Source organism: Cavia porcellus, unplaced genomic scaffold (assembly GCF_034190915.1).
Source record: "Cavia porcellus strain 051 isolate PalLab524CR breed Dunkin Hartley unplaced genomic scaffold, mCavPor4.1 scaffold_17, whole genome shotgun sequence".
In the NCBI taxonomy this organism is placed as follows: Eukaryota; Metazoa; Chordata; class Mammalia; order Rodentia; family Caviidae; genus Cavia; species Cavia porcellus.
This window is the reverse complement of record NW_026947500.1, coordinates 30,701,984-30,716,351: the sequence shown is the minus strand read 5'-3', so window position 1 is coordinate 30,716,351 and position 14,368 is coordinate 30,701,984. Positions and strand designations below refer to the sequence as shown.

The 14,368-nt window shown below is 53.0% G+C and overlaps 1 protein-coding gene across 2 annotated transcripts; it reads left to right on the top strand.

Annotated features, from left to right (window-relative positions):
• Positions 1–4,287: 4,287 nt before the first annotated feature.
• Mrpl23 (mitochondrial ribosomal protein L23) lies at positions 4,288–12,365 on the top strand. Of its 2 annotated transcripts, none has more exons than XM_023564440.1 (5): positions 4,288–4,352; positions 7,170–7,292; positions 8,197–8,279; positions 8,814–8,887; positions 12,131–12,365. In XM_023564440.1, exons 1-5 carry the CDS (start codon positions 4,303–4,305, stop codon positions 12,281–12,283), a joined length of 483 nt encoding a protein of 160 aa, XP_023420208.1. In that variant the 5' UTR covers positions 4,288–4,302; the 3' UTR covers positions 12,284–12,365. The 2 variants fall into 2 exon arrangements, with proteins under 2 accessions (XP_023420208.1, XP_003468388.1); XM_003468340.5 differs by lacking the exon at positions 4,288–4,352 and adding an exon at positions 4,699–4,842.
• Positions 12,366–14,368: the final 2,003 nt, after the last annotated feature.

Genomic DNA, 14,368 nt, shown 5'->3' with positions numbered 1-14,368 from the left:
CCACTTCTACAAAGACCCTGTAGTCAAAGACAGTCACCTTCTGAAGTGCTAGGGGTTCCCATTAAATTATGTCCCCCTGAAAAGTCAACATGTGAATTAAAACAGAGATGTAATTCAGCCCATAGAAAAATGAGTGAAAGACAAGTTGCAGAATCAGAAATACAAACAACAAATAAATGTACTCCAAAAAGTGCAAATGCTTTTAACATGGTGCTTTACACTAGCTTTGTGAGGACTGAAAAAGAGTAGCAACCATGTGTTACTGAGCCCTCCTCAGTCCCACACCCTCTTAGAGATAAACAGCCCTTGCCCTCCAGGGAAAAAGCAGAGGGAAAGTCGGATATTGCCCCCCACCCCCAGCTTGCAGGAGGCATCAGCTCCCAGGACAGGAGCAAACTGAGCTCCTAGGCAGGAAAGTGAGCCCTGGCTTTTTCTGAAGTAAGCACTGTTTTTTTCTATCCTGCAAACTTAGAGGACCTAGGACCTCTGAATACAGCTGCTGCAGACCCTATGTATCGACCAGGCAGGGTGCCCTGGGTTCAGAGGATATGGCTTGCTTAGAGCCCCTAAATCATTTTGAGTCAGGACAGGACCTTTGGAGGTGCTGGGGAGGGCCAAATGGACCCCAGCCTGCCACCCTTACCTGAGCAATGCCAGAGCTTTTTGATACTTACCCAGGGCCTTCCACCTGGATGAGCAACTCCATTGGTTGGAGGCCTGTACTGGGGAAGGGCGGATAAAGGCAGCAAAGCCCTTCAGAATCAGCTGCCCATTGGTCCCAGAACCGCTAGCTCCTTTTCTCCCTGTCCTTCTCTTTAGCCAACAGGACTCCTTGCTTGGGCATCGGAAACCTAAGGTCCCAGGGCTGGACTGTAGGTAGCTCCCTGCCCAGCTTCCTGCTCCTGGGCACCCAGGGCTTGCTGCTGTCCCCTCTCCAGTATCCCCTTCTAAGCCCCTGAGCCACCTTCTGCCTTTGGGGAGTCTTTCCTCTCTTTGATGCCATAAAGAGGGGATGGAAGAGGGGAAGGCACCCACTCAGCACAGACTTACAGGGCCACAGATCCTTTGCACATCTCTGATCCCCTAATTTTAAATTTCCAGCTCTGCCATCTTTCCCTACAATATTTCAGCCAGTATATTCAATATTTCAGCTAGTATATTTTTTTTTCATCTCCTTCAAGCCTGTGCTTTTAGAAGTATTGATGTATCCCACTTGTTCCTTTGGGTCTGTCTCCCTCTAGGAGCATGTGCTCCATGGACATAGGGAACTCTGCATTGTTGGTCTTAACCCCTTTAAGGGTCCTTACAGAGCAGCTAGCTCCTAGGTAATCCCCAGATGAGCTGAAAACTTGTGGTCACATCAGTCCACACACAGGTATACATGGCAGCTCTGTTAACCATCACCTGCCTGGTGCTTTGCCTGCCCAAGGCTTTGACTTGAGGTCCAGGAAGACTTCAGAAACAAAGTCTCCTTCTGACCTCCTGCTACTTGTCTATCATCCATTCCTCTTCCTCTTCCACAACAGGCCAAGGAGACCAGAATTTTCTTTCCAAGGTGGGTCACCGAAACGACAGCCTCTCTCCTCCACTCCAAAGTCAACCATAAATACATGAAATGTTACTCTAGCTTCTCTTAACCTTTCTGTATAGGAGCCGGTCACAAAGAATGTAAAAAAAGCACAACCCTCTACCTGGGAAGAAGGTTGGACATGCAGGGACTAAGAAGAATCTGCTCAGACAGGCCTTGTGGGTCTTTGCCAGTCTATTACCATCAGATTACACCCTCTGTCCAGTTAGATACCTACATGGCTGTCCATGCTTCACCAAATCTAAGCATAAGAGTGGACACTTCTCCCTGAGACTTTGGATCTTGGTTTCTGAAGTTTCTCTGGACAAGTAAAACACTGATGACCTAACTCTGTCATACTTTTCTCTTGTTAGCCTGCCTTTTGTGACAGTGGGAGGAAAGAGGTCACATTTTTCTGCCCCTGCATGCCAAAATTTGGAAGCAACAAAGAGGTCTTTCAATAGATGAATGGGTAAACCAAGGTACACCCAGACAAAGGAATATTATTCAGCCCTAAAAGGAAGTATACTGAAGAGCCATGAAAACAGGGAGGAAGCGGAAATGCATATACTAGCTGAAAGAAGCCAGCCTGTAAGAATCCAAGGAATGACATTCTATAAAAGGCAAAGGGGCAAACAGTGGAGACAGTGAAAGATCCCTGGCTGCCAGGGCCTGGGGGGAATGGGGAATGAAAGGGTGGCTCAAGGGGGGTCTTCGGGCAGTGACAGTGTTCTGTATAATACCCTGAATGGTACACAAGGACATTATGGAAGGGTGAGCCCTCCTATACATGACGAACTTCAGAACGTCAATTAGTAGTAATATATTAATATTATTTTGTAAGCTGTAACATATTAGAATACATTAATCCAAGAAGTCAAGACTATGGGAAGTTGGGAGTATGGAGTAGTCTATGGGAACTATATTTTCTGTGCAAGTTTTCTGCCAACTTAAAATTGCTCCTTTAAAAGTCTACTTTAAAAAAAAATTAGTTGTTGAGTTGAATCTCACATTCAACTGGGCATACTGTATTTTATCTGGCAACCTCAGCCCCTGGCCTCAGGAAGGGGACAAGCAAAGAATAATGGGATTTGTGTGTTGTAACAGATGGGAAGGAAGGAGAGAGTATCTTAGAGCTGCCACATACCCTGGGGGTGAGGCCTGGGCTCTGTGCTCAGAAATTCCAAGCCTTTGTGTGGAGGATCTGGCTGGCAGTTGGTAGATAAGTGGAGAAGCAAGACTGAGTGTCCAGGAGGGTCTGGCCAAGGATTCCACCAGCATCCTCCTTGGCCACTCAATGTCTAGTCACGTCTCTGAGCCATATCTGTGAGTTAGATATGGGTCATACTTGTGGGTTACTACATGGCTACCAATGAAATCAGTGCTTTAGAAGAAGAAAATGGAAACCACTAGATTCCTGGTCCTGGAACCTCCATTCCCTAGCTCTATCCTTGTCCAGGCCACCTGCTACTGGCCAAATGCTTGTCTAACCAGCAACCTCAAGTCCCCCTCCCACTTGGGCCTTACTAAACAGGGCTGGATCCCCTCCATTCCACACAGTACCTGGACACCTGCTCCTCCAGGGCAGATCCTCCTTTGCCACCATCATCTTCCTCTTCAATCCAGGTATACAGGCAGTATAAAGGCTGTAACCCCCTCCCTCATCCTGCCCCCCAACTGTCAAGGCTAATGTCTCACCTTCAAATTCTTCATTCTAGATCAATCTATTTCTTTTTATTATTTTGGGGATGGGTGGATGGATAGTTTTTTGAGACAGGTTCTCACTAGGTAGTCCAGGCTGGCCTTGAACTCACTATGTAGCCTATGCTGGCCTCAAATTGTCAGTGATCCTCCTGCCTCAGCCTGCCAAGTGCTAGAATTTCTGGGGTGCACCACTAAGTCCAACTTGTCATTTTTATCAGCATCAATGAACAGGGCAAGGTGGGGCTCTAGACTCACCCCTAGAACCTAGAACCAGATGCCTCTGGTCTATGCCAGCTCCTGACTTTCCTCTTGCCCAGCACTGTCCCTATTGGGAGGCCTGGTTTCCTCACTTCAAGGGCAGCCAGAGCTCATTCCTAGGGGTGCCCCCCCCCCCCACCGCCCCTGCCTGACATCCCCATCCATGACATCCCAGCTCCAAAGTACACCAGAGGTATACTGGAGCACAGAGTAAACTCAGCCAGCCTGGCAGGAGAGATGGGCAGCTGAATAGCAGAAACACAGGGGGCTGGGAGTCTGGGGACAGGCAGGAGGGAGCCTACCACCCTCTCCTGCAAGGGAGGGTCTTGGTCAGTGGCAGAAATGGGGAGACTTGGAGTCAGGGGCAAGAAGGTCCCCTGAGACAGGGCTGGCCTGGCCTGGAGAGGGTGGGCCGACAAAGAGCCCCAGAAAAGACAGGGGCCTCTTGAAGGAGGTGTGGTGTGGCGGTGGTGGGGGCTGGGGATTGGAGCGAGCTGGCGGTGGTTAGCTGGCGGGCTGGAGCTTCCAGGGGAAGGGGGCCTGGAATTGCGGAGCGGAGGGAGAAACAGCCCGGCCAGGTGGAGGGAGGGAATCTAAGACCCCCGATCCCTGCCCAGCTCATTCATTATTTCCCCTCCCCCTACTGCCAGGCAGCTGGAAGGTGGCAGCAGTGACCAGGCAGTGACCTTGAATTGTTGAGGAGAAGGGGAGAGACAGGGGCCCGCGCCGCCTCTGAGTGGCGGGGTGGGGGTGGAGTGGGGAGAGGGAGGGAGATGGCAAGGAGCGGGACCTACTGCAAGAGTGGGAAAGTGCAGGCGCGGGCGTAAGGGGTCTAGGGGATTGCAAGGCTCCTGGAGTTCTCGAAGCGTGGGCGGAGTATTCGAGGCAGAGAGTGTGGAAGGGGGGTGGGGGAATGGGGTTAGGGGTGAGGGCGAGGGTGGGGGTGGGCCCGGGCGAACCTGGCTGTGGTGGGCCTGGTGGGAGAGAGAGCGTGAAGCAGCGTGGGGGAAGGGGAGAGCAGGACCACTGTGAGGCTTTGCGGGATGTGCGGGGAGGTGCGGGCTGGAGTTGAGCCAAAGGGGCGTTGTGTCTGTTGCAGCGCTGAGGAGCTCTGTGGAGAGATGCACGAGTTGGGGGGTGGGGCGGCGGGGTTCCTGGCTGGTGCGGGGTGCGGTGCGTGGGGTGGTGCACGGGGCGCGGGGCGGCGCGGCCTCCGGAAGCGAGGGGGCGCTGTGCCAGCGCGGGGGCCGTGCGGGGTTGGCGCCGCTCCTTCCTGCGTCCCGAGGCGCGACCGCCATGGCGCGGAACGTGCTGTGAGTAGTGTCTCTGTAGGGCCCCTTGTGGGCCCCCGGCAGAAACCCAGGGATTGAGGCCAGGGGGCGGGAGGAGGTGGAGGGGGGCTCCCAGCGGCCGAGGGACAGGCCGTGTAAACTGAGTTCCTCGCCGACGTGGGGCTTTGGTGTCGCGGCGGTGGGGGGCGGGGAGCCTGAGCCACATCCGAGCTGGAGTGCTGACAGGGTCCCCAGAAGTTTGGAAGTCCCTGCGCCTTTACCCATGTGGTCCACGTGTCCATGTCTTCCCAGAGTCTAGGCAGGAAGCACGCGCTTTCAGTGAACACTAGAGACAGCCCATGAATGATGGGGTGCAGTGATGAGTATTTGGACGGTACCAGACAGCACTTAGGGACCCCTCCACACATGCTAGGGAGATAGCTGGAGGGTCGTTGCAGACCTCTTGGTGAGTTCTTTCTGAGGACGGTGGCACCAGGAGCTAAGAGCCCTTTCACTGGGGAAATTGAGGTAGGGAAGAGAAGCAGGCAAAGCCTGGTTCACCCCAAGGCCCTGCAGGGAGCTGGCTCCCTGGCTTGTAGTGGGATAGGGTGAAACTGGTAGCCATGAACTAAGTCCTGCATTGTTAAAAGCAGTGAAGAGAGCTCTATTGTAGATGCACTAAGTTTGAGGTGCTTGTGGAGACCTTCAGGGAAGCTCTCTGAGTTTGAGGGAGGGCCTACTGAAAGAGTGTCTCAGGGCCAAGGAGGAGGGCAGGGGCAGAGGGGTCTTTCCAGAGCTGGAAGCCCCAGGACAATCCTTGGGATAGGGCATGGTGGGCTGCATCAGGGAAGACAAGTTTGAGAGAACATGAACTTATGAGACTGAACCCACGAGGCCTTGAACACCCTCACCTCAGGCCTACACTGGGCCCGCCTCGCTAGATGACCTCCACCCTTCCAGACCCCCAGTGCAGCACCACTTTAAGGCTTGGAGTCTGGAGCTTCTGTGAACCATTTCACTTCTTTTGCACCATTAAAGAATGGGTCCCCAACTTTGTCTGCCACATACAGTGTCATAGTTGCATAACCGTGAGAGTATGTGGGCCCCTTGGGTAGCCACAATTGTCCTGGACCTATGGGTAAGTTGAGGCAGGCCCCTCCTTCCTTCAGCACCACTCCCAGTGACCTTCTTGTAGGGGTCTGACTAGGTGTCTGCTGCTTTCTTCTCCACAGTGGAGACTCAGCCAGTTGGCTTGGCCACAATGTATTGACTTGGTCACCAGGAATATGCAGTTTGCTGTTGAGTTAGGCACTCCTTTTTTTGCAAGCACTTGTGTCAAAGTCCCCAGCAGCTTGGTCCCATGAGGCTGTCAATCTAACCCCCAAGGCACTGGGTCTCACCCTTGATGTCCTGGCTTTGGCCCTCAGCAACTCCCTTCTGGCTCCTCGGTGCTTCCTAGACTCAGGGGGCCGAGGCCAGCTTGCACTGCCCGGAAGCTAGCCCAGTGTCAGCCGCTGAGTGCCTTCAGCATGGTGCTGGAGAATCCCTAAATAAGGGCCCAGGCAGTGGCTTAAATTGGTCTTAAGTGAGAACCTGGACAGCCCCCTACACTGACCCTTCATGGACCCTAAGGAGCTTGTACCTTCAGAGTCTCTACAGACCTGGAACTGGGTGCTGAATAGGGGCACTGTCTCCTAGCTGATGCACTTCATTGAAAGTGCCCTCTACAACCCCAGGTCTTTAATCTGCCTCCTTAGGTCCATTCTGGTCACAGGGAAGGTGTTGGGCCCTTCTGGCCCTACAGTGATACCCATAGCTGCTCCCCTTCTCCTGAACAGCATGAGTAGTCATCCTCAGCTGTGTTTCTTGGAGGGCATTAGCATCTCCAGATTGAACTCTACCATCATCCTGTTTGTGGGGGACACTCTTGGATTCTTACTTTGCAATGTTAGCAATGAAATTTAGGGCTTCATGCATGTTGAACACTTTGCCAGTGAGCTACACTCCCAGCCCTAAATATCAGATTCTTTGTCTCAGTCCTTTCTGTTTGTTCTCTGGCCCTTCTGTAGGCCATGGGAGCCACCAGCCACATTCTTCCAAGTCAGTGCTTAGGGGATGAAAATACTGGCTGCCACACTGGGCAGACTGAGTTGGGAATGAGCTGTGGGACTGCCATGCTCAGGGGTAGTGACCTGTGTGTGCATAGCTGTGTTCTGTCTGACCTGGCCCTGCTGATACGTGTAGCTGCGACAGCCTGGGGCTCAGTCCTACTAGTCAGAAGACAGTGCTGGGAGGCCAGTGGCCAACCATACTGGTTACCTGGGTGTGCTGTGTTGATGCATAATGTGAACCGAATCTTTTCTGTGCAGGTACCCCTTGTATCAGCTGGGTGGCCCCCAGCTCCGCATATTTCGAACCAACTTCTTCATTCAGCTGGTACGGCCTGGCGTGGCCCAACCTGAAGATACCGTGCAGTTCCGGATCCCCATGGAGTAAGCCCCAAAGGAATGTTGGCTGAAAGCACTCCAGGGGGCTGTGGGTCTCAGGCTCTCAGGGTTGGGCTCTTCTTCCCTGCGAAGACCTAGGGCAGCTCTGCTTAGCAGGCTGCTTTGGAGGCCTGTGTTTGCAGAGCTGAGGGGAGCAGGGGAAGTGAGCATGCTTTGGCAGGCTTCCCGCTGGCCTCCACCTGGGAGGCTTAACTGAGAGCCTGAGATGTGGGCTCACTTCCTTGCTCTGGTCTTTGTTGAATTCTTGCCTTAGTCCTCTTCCCAGGAAAGGCATCCCAGGAGGCTGGGCTGGGAGCATGCTGTGATTCGCAGAACTGCTCATCTTGGCTTCCATAGTGCTTTGCCTCGTTCAGCTGGCTGGATTTGATGGCGGCTTCACCTTTAGGGAAATACACAGCCCCTCAACTAGAACTGTTGCCCAGAACTGGGTCAGAATGGTGAGGTGGCAGCACGTGTTTCTGGGGAGGCTGAGGGTCAGTTCTCTCCAGCTTCCAGACAAAGACAGAAGGGGCCTTAAAGCTGAGCTCACAGTGACTGGCAAGGTCCAACAGAAAGGGTGTAGCAAGTACCCAGTTACAGACAGGACTTGCAAGTTTAGGGCAGGCTGGGAGCCTGGCAGCTCTCTAAGGCAGTCACATCACCTGTGCAAGCCTAGCTGGGTCCTAATTGAGGGCCAGTGGAGAGGGAATGGTGTGAACCAAGCTGACAGAGCTGTGTTCCAATTGCCTGGGCCTCGGTCCCTGTTACCTTAATCCTGATTGTCTGGAGAGGACAGAAGTAGCCAACAGTACTGGTGTCTTTCTGGCCCAGCCAGGCGTCAGCCTGATGTAGCATAGAAGCCCTCACTCTGGGCCCTGTTCAGACTTCCTTTTGTTTCTTATTCATCCAGAATGACCAGGGTGGACCTCAGGAATTATCTTGAACGCATTTACAATGTGCCTGTGGCTGCCGTGCGGACTCGGGTACAGCATGGTGAGTGGCTGCACCCTCCTATCTATACAAACACTTAGATAGTGCTCCCCCAGTGCAAGGTCACAGCCTCAGCATCAGTTGATGTAATCTTCTGACTTGACACAGGAAGAAACTGAGGCTCAAGGGGGGTAGGGGTAACTTGCTAGGGTCACAGGGTACTCTGGTGGTGGTTTACCCTTAGTGCTGTCCCCAGTCTACCACATTCCAGCTCCTCAAGACTGTCCTGCTACAGCCCTCAGCAGCTTACTAAGTTTCCTGGAACCCCCAGCTCACCCCTCCAGCCTCCAGCCAGTCAACTGCTTTGACATTTTCAACAGACACCAAAGTGTTAAATTCCTTTTATTGTTTTAAAATCTTTTACTTCCCTTTTATCTAAACAGACCCATTTTTGTGATAGGTCTGAGCTGCTTGTGATGTTTGGCATGTTACCATTTGGGCACACCATGCTTTCCTCTGTCTGGAAGATAGTTCTTGTGCTTGTGAGGCTGGATCTGTGCTAGGACCTGGAAGTAAAGGTGTGTTTCCTCCCCACAGGCTCCAACAGGAAGAGGAACTATAGAAATGTGAGGATCAAAAAGCCAGATTTCAAGGTGGCCTATGTCCAGCTGGTGAGTGAGCCCCGTGTAGTGTGGCCTCCCACTGTCAGCTGTGGTCTTGGGACTGTTAGTAGCCATCATGCCAGGTCTTATGAAGGAGCACAGAGCCCAGGGCACATATGGAGCAGACGAGGCTCCATGTTGTGTCTCCATATGGACAGTGCATGGGGACTGGTTTTGTGCTGGGCCTTCTCAGATCCAGCCATTTCATATGAAAGGCAGACCCACTGCAGGTGTGGTGGGCATCAAAGACCGCCTGCCCCTGAAGGAGTGAATGCCCCTGAGGATACACTACCTCCTCTGCCAGGAGCCTGGGTGCCAGAGATGGTGTGAGATGGCCTGGGGCCTTGAAATCCGCACCCCCGCCCCGGGTTCTGTGCATCTGTAACATTCTGGCTTCCATAAGTACATGGTGTCAGCGCCTAATAATGTGTCCTGGCCAGGGGCCTCCAAGAAGGCACCCCCACCACATGTTTACTGAGGCACAGATCTAGGAAGAAGGAGCCTGTGTGTTGAGATAGGCTTTCTCTCCTGCCTGAGAGTGCTCAGGACTAGGACCGGCAGTAGCCACGCCCGGCGGCCCTCAGTCTCCAGGCAGAATCCCCTCTGACCTCAGCAGCTGGCCTTGGACTGAAGGGCCTCTGTGGGAATCCTGCAGGGCCTATTAACCAGCCCCCCACTGCTTAAAATCAGCGGAAGGAGGGGGGCTTCCTTCAGTTTCTACAGTTTTAGTGTAAACAGCCCACTAGGGAGTCCTTCGCGGACGTGCGTGACCACTAGATGGCAGTAATACTATTATAAACCCATCTCCCACTGGGACTTAGCAGGACCCAGGCCCAAGTTGGAAGGCAGTTTCCCTCAAAGAGGGAGGAAGACAGCTTTCCTGAAGAACAACCACCTTTGTTCTAAACGGGGTTCCGTAATCATTTGCCCTAGTATTTGCTGTGTATAAAACCAGGAAATCCAGGTGGAGAGAGTGGCCACCAACCTTATAAAGACCTGTGTGTGTTGGGTGTTGAATCAGCCCATCTGTCTGTCATGGCTGCGGGGCGATGTCCCATATGCTGGCATTCGCCACAAGTCACTTTGGAGACAGCTATGGTTACAAGTGACTTTTGAGTCATCCGAGCCCCTTTTCTCCCCCAGCCCCACCTCACTCTGAAAGCTGAACTCTCGGCAATGCTTAGATCCATGTCTGCAGCTGCCGCCCGCCGTCTTTCTTTCTCTGAAATCCAGGCTGCCGGAGACAGGAAGGGCAGCTGTGGCCAGCATGTTCCCGTCGGCATGGCTCCTCCTGTCCCAGAATTAAAATTTGTAACGGCACCCCCCAATCTTTACACAGTCTAGAAACTGGGTAATGGGTCTCACCCCGCCCCCAAAGGACCCGAAGACCCTCAGAGGCCCCTCTGTCTGCATCTGCCACCGAGACCCTCCTTTTAGCCCCACGGGGTAGGGGGTGGGTGCTTCTAATAACAACCCATTGTGCGGCACACGCGGGGTCAGCCAGAGACACAAATTAAATGATGGGATTTATTGTGAGTTGGCGGCAGTGGGAAGGCGAGGCTCACATGGTGGGGGTCCCACGTTTTCCCTCTGACAACCTGATAAACATCTCTGGCCCCAGGTCCATGAGGGAGTAGGAACTAACCCTCAGCTCCCCACAGAACAAAAAGAGCATTGACCGTGTGTACACAGAGCTGCGTTTGAGTGAGTGGTGCACACGGGCCATGAGCTCACGGCTCCAGAACAAATGCGCGGGCAGCAAGGGGCCTGCAAGTCCTGGCCCAGACAATGACCAAGAGCTCTGGGATTACTGCAGGGGGACCTGGCTTTTTCCGTTCTCATTGTCACCTTTTTCTCTCCTGCTCTTTGCTACTGATAGCTCTGTCTCCTCTTTGGAAGGTGAAAGAATTTTTTTCTTTAAAGTACAGATTTCTCTAAACAAGGAAAATCCCCCAGGGAGCCATCTGGCACCCACAAATACCTCTGGTCTCCTGGGGAAGCGGGGCGTTTCCCTAATAGCTGCCTCTGTTTCTTCACAAGCCAATGTACATGGCCATCTTTGTGTCTGTGTTTTTAAATGTCACTTTGAGTTTCCCCTGCTTCAGAAACCAGCAGAATCACCTCAAGATATCAAACACAAATTCCCCCTTCTGGGCAGGCAGCCCTGTGAGAGTAAACTATTGCCCTTCAGTACTTTTCAAAAGGAAAAAAGAAGCCTAAGATGTGTAAGATAATCTCTGGCAGACTGGCTACTGGCCTTTTATCTGGGCCCTGCACCCTGCTTTGTGTGAGCAGAACTCACAAACTCTGCATTTTCAGGGTGGGATCTGGGACTTATGTCCTGTTTCAGATCAAGCTTGGTTTCCTGCCGAAGTCCAGATTTCCTTAGGAAGAAGCAAGGGGCTCCCAGAGCCCAACTGTATCCCCACTGACTTTGCTTATTGAAGTGCTGCAAATTCAGTGAGGTCTTTAGCACCCCTTTAACTGTCTGGTAGCAGGATAACTAGATGAAGGCCTCCCCTCCTGCTTGCCTGCCTCTCACCCCTTATCTTGGAGCTGTTTAGTGTTTAGTCAGCAAAGTGGTGCAGTCCCCCATATCTGCTTAGGCCCCACAGCACCATCCCCCTCCTCACCACAGGCTTGCACTGGTGCCTGACCCACGTGCTTGGGGACCTGGGCTGGGACTTGGCCATGCTGAAACATTCCGAACTTCTAGTGAAAGACGTAAAACCAGTTAATTTGCAAAGCCGGACTTGATTTATAGACTGCTGCATTGTAGGTTTCTGTGTGCGTTACATGTGTTTTATTTGCCAAGCTCCAAGCCTGCAGGAAGGCTGGCCTTTAATGTGGGTGAAGGCCTTTAGGTATTTTGGATGGAAAAAGCTTTAGCGTGGCACCAGACGTCACTTATGTCCTGTTTTTCTATGCCTAGTTCCTGCCCCTCAATTCAACTAGGCTGCCGCCCTAGTGAATGGGCCTTTGCTGGCTACTTTTAATGAGCTGGGGGCTGGTGAGACACCACTGTAAAGAGATAATGTCCATGAAAAGAAGCATTGTCTCAGGGTAATGGCTTCCCGCTGCTAGATAAGAGCTGGGGGCCCACAGCACAGAGATGTTTATTTTCCCGGCAGGGCCCTGCACCGTAGACAATGGCTGCTCATCCCTCCCACCGTGGGGGTCGAGGGTCACGGTCCTTGAGCAATTGAGTCCGCCTGAAGAGTAGAGCACTGATCTAAGTTGTTTCCTCCCCAGGCCCATGGTCAGACCTTCACCTTCCCAGACCTATTTCCCGAGAGGGAGCCCAGCCCTGCGGATAAGGAACAGACTGAGTTCCTGGAAGATGTGAGTCGAAGGCAGAGCAGAGATGTCCGTCGAGGAGGTGTCTCAGACTGGTTTGGCCTGTGACAGGCAGAGACAGATGGACCCAGGTCCCAGTGGATAGAGCAGTTCTGACAATCCAAATAAAATCTCTGCCCTGGGAAAAAGACCTGGATGTCTTGTATACCCTTCTGTTCTAGAGATCCCCAGGTCCCAGCTGCATGTGCCCAGAATGTGCAGCCTGGCTCTGCAGGACTATCTGGCCATCCTTCCTGTGGTCCCCACGGGCTTTATATCTGAGACCCAAGGGCTCACGACTTGAAGATGGCACCATCACACATGCTGGGGAGATAGGCAGAGGTGAGAGCACCTCTTGCAGCCTGGGGCTCTTTTCTACATGAGTGTTCACACTTGGAGCTTAGGGGATGGGGAGAGGAAACGAGGAAATGTGCATAGGAAATGTGAGCATAGAAACGCCAAGAGCCCCAGGTCCACAGCCCTTGAGGATCAGGGAGAGGCCTCACTCAGGCTGAGGGTTTCTGGTTCTACGATTGGAAGTATCTGAGGGGATATCAGGCGGAGGACAGAGGTGTCCTACCCAGAGAGATAGGGTTGCTTTGTGGTAGTTGGGTGAGTTGAGAGGATGGTCTGCCTGCACCCTGCCTGGGGTGGGGTGGCCAGGCAACCATCACTCCCAAGTTGCAGGTTTGAGTTTCCCATGTCTGTGGGCATCCTCAGGTGGGAAAAGGAGAGGATAGGTATGAGAGTCCAGGAGGGGATGCCCGATGGCCCCTGGTGCCCCTCACTTCAGGCCAGTTGTATCGGCAGGGCACATGCAAGGCAGTCTCCTGGGCTGCCTGCAGCCTGCACTGAAGCCCTGCTCCTTATTCTTGGTGCCCTTCCCCAACCCCACCACTACCCTTGCACCCACCCTCTGAGAGCAGGTAGGGAATATAGGGGTCCCTTGTCCCTTTGGTGGGCTTATTCATTGCAGGCTAGCTTGTCACCTCATCACTGCTGGGCAGCACCTGAGGCCCTGAATGGGACAGGCACTTGAGTGTTGATTCATCACACTTTCCCACAGAACTGCTAGCCCCTCCCAGAGTCTGGGGCGACAGCATAGGAACCTTGTTTCCAGAAAGGGGCTGGGGCCCAGTTCTCTGTACTGTAGTCATAGCATTCTCAGCATAGATCCCAGAAGTCCGTTGGCTCAGGAAACTCAGAGAGAACCCCTCCCCATGTGTGCACTTCAGAGATTAGACCAGGGGCCGGCTATGGTTTGAGCAGAGTGGTCTGTACAGTCAGTTAACCCTCAAAGTCCCTGCCTCGGCCACGGTGGAGCAGGACTTTTAAGGTGGGCCGACAGTTCTGTGCACACATAGCTCCCCAGCTATCCCCAGTCAGGATGGGAAACTACACAGTAGCACACATGTGGCCCCACTAAACCTGGTCACCCTAGGCTCAGGAGCCTAGCAACTGGGTCTCAGCTTCCCTGTGGGCATCTTGTCCATCTCTGCTGGACATGAGGCTCAGGGCCCAGCCTTGCCTCTGTGGGTGAGAGCCATCTCTGGTACATAGTGGCAGGGGCTATAAGATGTTGCATTTGAACCAGACATGATGGCTGAGTCAGGGGGCTTTCTCGAGTTTGAGCCTGGCCTGAACTCCGTAGTGAGTTCCAGATCAGCCTGGACTACATAGTGAGACTCTGTTAAAAAGCTTGAGGAAAGGGGCTGGGGATTTAGCTCAGTGACATAAGCACCTGCTTTGCAAGTGCACAGTCATGAGTTCAATACCTGGTACCAAAAAAAAAGCTTAAAAAAAAGATGATGCAAAATATGTCTGAAGTTGTCTAGAAGAAATAGCAGTGCTCTGATCTGTTGGGGCCACATACCAAAGCACCCCAGAGGTGCTCATGGTTTGCCGTTTATCCAGCATGAAGGAAGGTGTGTGCCTTCAGGGGGAGGCCAAGCCTGGACGGACTGGGGACAAATATGCATCTGGGCTGTGGATGGGCACCTAGAGAAAGGTGGACAGATGATAGAGATAGTGAGCTGGCCCAGGCACCATGACTTAGGGATCTGCACAATGAGATTCGGGTGGAGTACAGGACAGCCAGCACCGAGAGCAGTGTGGGACAGGAGGCAGCAGGCGGGGGTGTAGGGTGAGGATACT

Excerpts from the sequence above, each read along its gene's own strand:
- Mrpl23 (XM_023564440.1), top strand. The coding sequence starts at position 4,303 with ATGGCAAGGAGCGGGACCTACTGCAAGAGTGGGAAAGTGCAGGCGCGG. Across the intron at positions 7,293-8,196 it reads CAGTTCCGGATCCCCATGGA|AATGACCAGGGTGGACCTCA; the intron begins GTAAGCCCCAAA and ends TTATTCATCCAG. Across the intron at positions 8,888-12,130 it reads AGGTGGCCTATGTCCAGCTG|GCCCATGGTCAGACCTTCAC; the intron begins GTGAGTGAGCCC and ends TTTCCTCCCCAG.